A 10000-nucleotide genomic window follows, 5' to 3' on the forward strand; every position below is an offset into this window, starting at 1 on the left:
ATGAGCATATATTTAACACGAATTATTGTATATAACTTCATATCATTAGCATAAAAAGTCATCAATATAATCTAGGAAATAAATATATATAACAAAAACTTAATTGGAAAGACATAACAAAATACAATAAACTGAAGTTCTTTCGTCATGGAAAACGTTTAAAGATTGAAATATGAAAATGACACGAAGATCTACTTACATCAGGGTAGTGTGGTTCGCTGTGGTAGACCGGTGGGGGAGGGTGGTAGGGAGCAGGAGGGGGAGGGGGAGGGTAAGGTGACTGATCAGCTATGGCCAATACAGCAAGGCACGCGATTACAGCAATCTGGAAATCAGGCAAAATTAGATACAAGTTCATCCGAGGATTAGATCACAATCATTATTCACGCATCGCATATTTCTAGATTTCTAAATGGACGCTTCATCTACTTATTCTGAAATACTAGTCAATTTCTCTTTCCATTTCCTTTGATAATCTAGTTAATATCCAAATGAAAACGAAACCACTAATCTCGTCCACTGTTTTCTTTCTTCTTTTCATACGACATCGGGAGAGCTAGTCCGCGAGCCTACCTTGAGAGACATGGCGGCGGAGGGAATGATGTCGCTGATGGCGAGCTGAGGCTTTATAGACTCGCGCCAAAACTCTCTCTTTCTACCTCGCTCTGGTGGATATGATTACGTGGGTATTTCAAGGGAAGGATAAGGGGAAAGAGAAACATAAACGCCTATATATATATATATATATATATATATATATATATATATATATATATATATGTATGTATATGTGTGTGTGTATACATATACATATATATATGCATATATATATATATATATATATATATATATATATATATATATATATATATATATACATACATGATTCAGGGGAATTATGGAATAAATTGAAAATGCTAATACTAGTTGTTTTTACAAATGTGAAATATCTAACACGTACAGAAAGTTAGAGAGAGAGAAAGAGAGAGAGAGATGCATCATAGTAGAGAGAAGGAAGGGAAGATATCTGGATGGAAAGGTAGATTCTCAAATATCTTCAGACATATATATTGAGTGGCTTAGTTACACAAATTTAGGAGGAAGTAGAAAGAAAGGAATTGAATAACCATAGAGGATCTTTGGGAGAAGAAATTCGATTGAATTGAAGGAACATGAATGCATGCGGGTATCATACCCAAGAACTTCTCTCATACCTAGAGTGAAATAAGGAATACGTATATGTAAGTATATGCAGACTCACACACACAAATATATATGTGTATGTATATATATATATATATATATATATATATATATATATATATAAAGACATATGTATATATAGAAAGATATATATATATATACATATATATGTATATATATATATATATACACACACACACTTGTCTATATAAATATATATATATAAATGTGTGTATATTTGTGTATGATACCATCGCGAGAAGATTAAAATTTGCTATTTTTCACTGAACACTGATTATCTAAATCTAATTTGTCTTCTCCTAAATACCTTCAATGAACATTTTCCTGCAATCCCGCCGCATTTCCGTCTCAACGAATATTTCTCCACCAGGACTCTTACACAACCAGTTAACCACCTGACATCTGAGCGACAGAAGTGATACAATATGGTCTTTTCTGATTAGCTAATCCCTAAATTAGCCAGCTGGTCCTGACTCTTCTTTTTATGCCAATTTCGCCCTAAAGGATCCCGATTCACACGTATTTGAAATATTGCGGAAAAAATGTATTTCATTTCTTAGTTGTGACTATTTGGTAGATATTAGCACTACGTCCATGTTAATAAAATTCAAAGGGTAAGGTTTGTGTGTGTGTGTGTGTTTGTATGTGTGTGTATGTGTGTGTGTGTGAGTGTGTGTGTGTGTGTGTGTGTGTGTATGTGTGTGTGTGTTTGTGTGTGTGTCCACAAATAGTTATCGATCATATTCTAACGATGTTTTAAAGATAATCATTATTGTTATAATTTCATTGTTTTATTACATATGGTAAGACAATAATCACAGGTGTTAGTCTTGTTTTTAACTTTACCATTATCACCATTATTGATACTATTAATTGAATCTGTATCATTATCATAAAAGTTATCAGTATCCTTGTTTTCATCTCATTGTCATAATTATCATGCTATTATTATAATTATCATAGACATAATCTTCATTATAATTATCATTAACGCAAAGATACACACACACACACAACTTGCTATTTTTGTAAAAATGCTTGCAACATTCCAAATATGTGCTGATCCTTTCAATAGGCTTGCTAATCCAGTCAAAACACTTGTTATTCCTTGCAACATGCTTCCTATTTGTCAAATATTCCTGTCAAAATTTTATTTGCTATTAGTCAAAGTGTTTGCCATTTGTCACAATGTTTGCTATTTCTGTTAAGATGCTTATTATTTCTGTCATGTTGGCAATTTCTATGAAAAGGCAATCAACATGGCATCCTCCCCAGCCCAACCACGAGAAATTTCAAGGGTTTCCCGAAAGGGTCACACGAAAAGGAGGTCCTGGGTCTGATGCCCCTCTTGCCCTACTGTCTTCTATCTATCACGAGTGCGGCAGCCTTGATATCACACACACACACACACACACACACACACAAACATTTATATATATATATATATATGTATATATATATATATATATATATATTTATATGCGCGTGTGTGTGTGTATGTGTGTGTGTGTCTGTGTGTACATGAATATATGTATGTATGCAAAAAACATATTATCCATGTGTCTTTTGTTCTGTTTGTTTCAATTTACACTTTATTCTTGTTCTTTTTTTCTTCTTCTTCTTCTTTTTTCTTTTTTGTTCTATGAGGATGACTAATGAACTATAATTGTTTAATTACATGAAATATATTTGGATTTGGTAGCATCTAAATAACAATGGTCATTTCAAATTGATCATTTTTATTTTAAAAAATCATAAATTCGTTTGTTTTTTTTAGAATGATATAACAACAAAGAGACATGTTTGATGATGATGGAACATGAGAACATGAAGTTTTGAATTTGGTATCACCTTCAAGGCGTAAATATGATAGACAAGTGTCCATGTTATTCATAGGATGCAGGGGGAGGGGGGGCATAGGCGGGGGGAGCGGGCTTGTAGGTGGGCTTGTACTCGGGGTACTGAGCCTCGCCCTCGTAGGTGACCTCAGCTACGAGACCGTCGCCGTTGTCCACGTATTTGACGATCTGCTTGCGGCCGTCGGGGAGGTCCACGGTGTAGCTGCCCTCGGTCTTGTAGCCGTCGCGGGACTCCGAGTGGCCGAGGTTGACGCCGGAGTAGCCGTCGGCGACACCGTAGTTGTAGGTGTATACCGGGGGAACCTGTGTAGTGGTAAAATAAGTCGTGTGTGCAGCAAAAAGGCAACATCTTTTCGGTTGAAACAACAAAGTCTTCAAATCTCGCTTATGAGCATATATTTGACAAGAATTATTGTATATAACTGCATATCATTAGCATAAAAAATCATTAATGCAATCTAAGAAATGAATGCACATGAAAATAACTTCACTGGAAAGACATAACAAAATACAAAAAATTGTAGTTTGTTCGTCATGGAAAACGCTTAAAGATTGAAATATGAAAAGAACACGAAGATCTACTTACATCAGGGTAGTGTGGTTCGCTGTGGTAGACCGGTGGGGGAGGGTGGTAGGGAGTAGGAGGGGGAGGGTGGTAGGGAGCAGGAGGGGGAGGGGGAGGGTAAGGTGACTGATCAGCTATGGCCAATACAGCAAGGCACGCGATTACAGCAATCTGGAAATCAGGCAAAATTAGTTACAAGTTCATCCGAGGATTAAGTCACAAAATCATTATTCATCGTAGCATCGCATATTTCTAGATTTCTTCTAAATGGACGCTTCATCTACGTATTCTGAAATAACTAGTCAAATTTCTCGTTATTCTTTCTTCTTATCAATTTTCATTCTTCTTTCTTCCACATATTCCTTTGATAAAATATTCCAAGTTTACATATTTATCCAAATAGAAAACGAAACCCAACACCACTAAATCTCGTCCACAGGTTTTCTTTCTTCTTTCCAATACGACAATCGGGAGAGCTATAGAAGACCGCGCGAAGATCCTACCTTGCTTGAGGAGGGACATGGCGGCGAGAGGGAAAAAAATAGATGTCGCTGATGGCGGGAGCTGAGGTGCTTTATAGACTCGCGCCAAAATCTTCTTTCTACTCGTTGGTGGATATGATTACGGGGGTATTTCAAGGGAAGAAAGGAAAGAGAAATATAAAGTATTAAACAAACAATCCATCAACAACCAAACACACACATTATATATATATATATTTATATATATTTATATATAAATATATGTTTAGATGTATATATATGTATTTATGTATTATATATATATATATTATTGATTATATATATATATTTATATGTATATATGTCATTTTATGTATTTATGTATATGTATTTTATATATATATATATATATATCTTTATATTTATAGATATTATATATATGCGTGTGTGTGTGTGTGTGTGTGTACTAATTATATTATTATCTATGTGTGTGCATTGTGTTGGAACATATGAGAAACTTAATTGCTTTTCTTCATGTAATCATTACCTAATTGAATGTTGTTTCTCTAAATACCTTTTAAAGAAATTTTCTATAAGCCACGCATTTCGTTAACGAACATTTCTCCACCAGGACTCTTACACAACCAGCTAACCACCTGACATCAGAGCGACAGAAGTGATACAATATGGTCTTTTCTGATTAGCTAATCCCCAAATCAGTCAGCTGGTCCTGACTCTTCTTTTTATGCCAATTTCGCCCTAAAGGATCCCGATTCACACGTATTTGAAATATTTAGGGAAAATATATTTCATTTCTTAGTTGTGACCATTTGCTATATATTAGCATTACGTCCATGTTAATAAAATTCAAAGGGTAATATTTTTTTTTGTACTTATCTACTGAATATATATAAGTCTGTGTGTTTGTGTGTGTGTGTGTAATTGTGTGTGTGTGTGTGTGTGTGTGTATTTGTGTGTGTGTGTGTGCATCCACAAATAATTATCGATCATATTCAAACGATATTTTAACAATAATTATCATTGTTATAATCTTATTGTTTTATTACATATGGTAAGCCAAAAATGATTGGTGTTATTCTTGTCTTTAACCATTATCATCATTATTACTACTATTAATTGAAGCTGTATCATTGTCATGAAAATTATCAGTATCCTTGTTTTCATTTCATTTTCATAATTACCATTGCTATTATCATAATTATCATAAATATCATCTTCATTATGATTATCATTACTGCAAAGATACACACACAACTTGCTATTTCTGTGAAAATGCTTGCAACATTTGAAATATGTGCTGATCCTTTCAATAAATTTGCTAATCCAGTCAAAACACCTGTTATTCCTTGCAAAATGCTTCCTATTTGTCAAATATTCCTGTCAAAATTCTATTTGCTATTGGTCAAAGTGCTTGGTATTTGTCACAATATTTGCTATTTCTGTTAAGATGCTTGTTATTTCTGTCATGTTGGCAATTTCTATGAAAAGGCTATCAACATGGCATCCCCCCCAGCCCGACCACGAGAAATTTCAATGGCTTCCCGAAAGGGTCACACGAAACGGAGGTCCTGGGTCTGATGCCCCTCTTGCCCTACTGTTCTCTATCTATCACGGGTGCGGCAGCCTTCATATCACACACACACACACATGTATATATATACATACATATATTTAAATTTGTGTGTGTGCATTTATGTATGTATACAACAAGCATATTATCCAAGTGTCTTTTGTTCCGTTTATCATTGATTTCACTTAACACACTTTTTTTTTTTTTTTTTTTTTGCAGTATGAGGATTACTAATGAACTATAAATGATCAATTACACGAAATATATTTGGATTCGGTTGCATCTAAATAAAAATGGTCATTGCAAATTGATTTTTTTTATTAAAAAAAATCATAAATTCTTTTTTTTTTTTAATAATATAACAACAGAGAGACATGTTTGATGATGATGGAACATGAAAACATGATATTTTGAATTTGGTATCACCTTCAAGGCGTAAATATGATAAACAAGTGTCCATATTATTCATAGGACGCAGGGGGAGGGGGGGCATAGGCGGGGGGAGCGGGCTTGTAGGGGGGGGTGTGCTCGGGGTACTGAGCCTCGCCCTCGTAGGTGACCTCAGCTACGAGACCGTCGCCGTTGTCCACGTATTTGACGATCTGCTTGCGGCCGTCGGGGAGGTCCACGGTGTAGCTGCCCTCGGTCTTGTAGCCGTCGCGGGACTCCGAGTGGCCGAGGTTGACGCCGGAGTAGCCGTCGGAAACACCGTAGTTGTAGGTGTATACCGGGGGAACCTGTGTAGTGGTAAAATAAGTCGTGTGTGCAGGAAATGGGGCAGTATCTTTTCAGCTGCAACAACAATCTTAAAATGTCGTTCATGGGCATATATTAAACACGAATTACTATATATAACTTTATATCATTAGCATAAAAAATCAATAATACAATCTAGGAAATAAATGCATATGAAAATAACTTCACTGGAGAGACATAACAAAATACAATAAAATGAAGTCATGGAAAACGTTTAAAGATTGAAATATGAAAAGAACACGAAGATCTACTTACATCAGGGTAGTGTGGTTCGCTGTGGTAGACCGGTGGGGGAGGGTGGTAGGGAGCAGGAGGAGGAGGGTAAGGTGACTGATCAGCTATGGCCAATACAGCCAGGCACGCGATTACAGCAATCTGGAAATCAGGCAAAATTAGATACAAGTTCATCCGAGGATTAGATCACAATCATTATTCACGCATCGCGGCTATTTTCCTAGATTCTAAATGGAAAGGCTCATCTACTTAGTCTCTGATAACTATTCATTTTCACTTTCCATTTACACTTTGATAACTATTAAATTCCAAATGAAAAAGAAATCACTAAATTGTCCACTGTTTTCTTTCTTTCATTCATACGACATCGGGAGAGCAGTCCGCGGCCTACCTTGATAGAAGTGGCGGCGGAGGGAATGATGTTCGCTGTTGGCGAAGCAGAGGCTTTATAGACTCCGCTCCAAAACTCTCTCTTTCTATAGCCTCGGCTTCTGGCGAGAGTATGATTACGGGGGTATTTCAAGGGAAAGAAAGGGAAAAGAGAAATATAAACGCCTATATATACATACATACACACACACACACACACACACACACACACACACACACACACATATATATACATATATATATATATATATATATATATATATATATATATATATATGTATGTATGTATGTATATATATATATATATATGTATATATGTTTGTGTATATATATATATATATATATATATATATATATATATATATATATAACCATATACAAATGAATACGCATTTACATATATATACTCGTGTGTGTGCTTATGTGTTTGTGTATATGTATGTATCTCAACTTATCCATATACCTGTATATACATAAACATATATATGTAGGTATATATATATGAATATATATATACATATATATAGATAGATAAATAGATAGATACAGAGAGAGAGAGAGAGAGACATACACATACATGATTCAGGGGAATTATGGAAAAAAAATGAAATACTAATACTAATTGTTTTTACAAAATGTGAAATATCTAACACGTACAGAAAGCTAGAGAGAGAGAGAGAGAGAGAGAGAGAGAGAGAGAGAGAGAGAGAGAGAGAGACAGAGAAAGAGAGAGAGAGAGAGACATACACATACATGACTCAGGGGAATTATGGAAAAAATGGAATTGCTAATCCTAGTTGTTTTTACAAAATATGAAACATCTAACACGTACAGAAAGCTAGAGAGAGAGAGAGAGAGAGAGAGAGAGAGAGAGAGAGAGAGAGAGAGAGAGAGAGAGAGAGAGAGATGCATCATAGTAGAGAGAAGGAAGGGAAGATATCTGGATGGAAAGGTAGATTCTCAGATATCATCAGACATATAAATTGAGTGGCTTAGTTACAAGAATTGAGGAGGTAGTAGAAAGAAAGGAATTAAATAACCATAGAGGGTCATTGTGAGAAGAACTTTGATTGAATTGAAGGAACATGCATACATGCATGCATGCCCAAGCACTTCTCTCAAAATAAGGAATACGTAAATATAAGTATACGCAGACTCTCTCTCTCACACACGCACATATATATACATATATATATATATATATATATATATATAGATATATATATATATATATATATATATAATATAGGTGTTGTGTGTGTTATGTGTGTGTGTGTGTGTGTATGTATATATATACATATATATGCATATATACATATATATATATACATATATATGCATATATACATATATATATATATATACAGTATATATATATATATATATATATATATATATATATATATTTATATATATATACACTCACTTACCTATATAAATATGTATATATAAATGTGTGTCTTTGTCTGCGATACCATCGTGAGAAAATTAAAATTTGCTATTTTTCACTGTACATTGATGATCTAAATTTAATTCGTCTTCTCCTAAATACCTTTAATGAACATTTTCCTACAATCCCGCCGCATTTCCGTCTCAACGAATATCTCTCATCCGGGACTTTTACACAACCAGCTAACCACCTGACATCTGAGCGACAGAAGTGATACAATATGGTCATTTCTGATTAACTAATCTCCAAATCAGCCAGCTGGTCCTGACTCTCCTTTTTATGCCAGTTTCGCCCTTAAGGTTCCCGATTCACACGTATTTGAAATATTGCGGAAAAATTCATTTCATTTCTTAATTGTAACCATTTGGTATATATTAGCATTGCGTCCATGTTAATAAAATTCAAAGGGTAATATTTTTTGTACTTATCTACTGAATGTATATAAGTTTGTGTTTGTGTGTGTATGTAATTGTGTGTGTGTGTGTGAGTGTGTGTGTGTATTTGTGTTCGTATGTGTGTGTGTGTTTGTGTATGTGTGTGTTTGTGTGTGTGTGTGTTTGTGTGTGTGTTAGTGTGTGTGTGTGTCCACAAATACTTATCGCTCGTATTCTTACGATATCTTAACGGTAATTATTATTGTTATAGTTTCATTGTTTTATTACATATGGTAAGACAATAATCACAGGTGTTAGTCTTGTTTTTAACTTTACCATTATCCTCATCATTGATACTATTAATTGAAGCTGTATCATTATCATGAAAATTATCAATATCCTTGTTTTCATCTCATTGTCATAATTATCATCACTGTTATTATAATTATCATAAACATCATTTTCATTCTAATTATCATTGCCGCAAAGATACACACACAAAACTTGCTGTTTTTGTGAAAATGCTTGCAACATTTCAAATATGTGCTGATCCAGTCAATAAGCTTGCTAATCCAGTCAAATGACTTGTTATTCCTTACAACATGCTTCCTATTTGTCAAATATTCTTGTCAAAATTCCTGCTTGTTATTTCTGTCATGGTGGCAATTTCTATGAAAAGGCTATCAACAGGGTATCCCCCCACCCCAACCACTAGAAGTTTCAAGGGTTTCCCGAAAGGGTCACACGAAAAGGAGGTCCTATGTCTGATGCTGCTCTTGCCCTACTGTCTTCTATGTATCACGTGTGCGGCAGCCTTGATATCACACATACACTCACACATATATATACATATATACATACATACATACATATATATATATATATATATATATATATATATATATATATATATTCATATACATATATATAGTATATATATATATATATATATATAATATTTATATGTAAGTGTGTGTGGTGTGTGTGTGTGTGTTAAGTTTGTTGTGTGTGTCTGTGTGTACATGTATGTATGTATATATGCTATAAGCATATTATCCGTGTGTCTTTTGTTCTGTTTGTTTCACTTTACACTTTA

The 10000-nt window shown here is 34.3% G+C and overlaps 2 protein-coding genes and 1 long non-coding RNA gene across 3 annotated transcripts in view; all 3 read right to left on the reverse strand.

Moving 5' to 3' along the window:
• LOC147466700 (uncharacterized) overlaps positions 1 to 582 on the reverse strand; it is a 790-nt gene extending 208 nt beyond the window's left edge. The window contains exon 1 of the long non-coding RNA XR_015190807.1: positions 200 to 582. This is a non-coding gene — a long non-coding RNA (uncharacterized LOC147466700). The remainder of the gene's footprint in view (positions 1 to 199) is intronic.
• Positions 583 to 2999: 2417 nt separating this feature from the next.
• LOC147466701 (uncharacterized) lies at positions 3000 to 4170 on the reverse strand. Its single transcript, XM_086534981.1, has 3 exons — positions 4111 to 4170; positions 3670 to 3819; positions 3000 to 3386 (listed from the first exon to the last, which is right to left on the reverse strand). Exons 1-3 carry the CDS (start codon positions 4168 to 4170, stop codon positions 3111 to 3113), a joined length of 486 nt encoding a protein of 161 aa, XP_086391107.1. The 3' UTR covers positions 3000 to 3110.
• A 1896-nt stretch (positions 4171 to 6066) lies between these two features.
• Positions 6067 to 10000, reverse strand: part of LOC147466702 (uncharacterized) — a 5232-nt gene continuing 1298 nt past the window's right edge. The window contains exons 3-5 of the mRNA XM_086534982.1: positions 7082 to 7116; positions 6712 to 6831; positions 6067 to 6437 (exon numbers count right to left, since the gene is read on the reverse strand). Coding sequence (XP_086391108.1) covers positions 6162 to 6437; positions 6712 to 6831; positions 7082 to 7116 — 431 coding nt within the window. The 3' untranslated portion in view covers positions 6067 to 6161. The remainder of the gene's footprint in view (positions 6438 to 6711; positions 6832 to 7081; positions 7117 to 10000) is intronic.

The sequence above is a fragment of the Penaeus japonicus genome, unplaced genomic scaffold (genome assembly GCF_977035675.1).
Source record: "Penaeus japonicus unplaced genomic scaffold, GWHDUDI00000001_assembly GWHDUDI00000042, whole genome shotgun sequence".
Lineage (NCBI taxonomy): Eukaryota > Metazoa > Arthropoda > Malacostraca > Decapoda > Penaeidae > Penaeus > Penaeus japonicus.

Bases quoted from the DNA above. Each gene is read 5' to 3' on its own strand.
- LOC147466701 (XM_086534981.1), bottom strand. From the start codon at position 4,170: ATGTCCCTCCTCAAGCAAGGTAGGATCTTCGCGCGGTCTTCTATAGCT. The intron at 3,820-4,110 runs GTATTGGAAAGA...CCTGATTTCCAG, and splicing joins CTATAGCTCTCCCGATTGTC to ATTGCTGTAATCGCGTGCCT. The intron at 3,387-3,669 runs GTAAGTAGATCT...ACCACTACACAG, and splicing joins GCGAACCACACTACCCTGAT to GTTCCCCCGGTATACACCTA.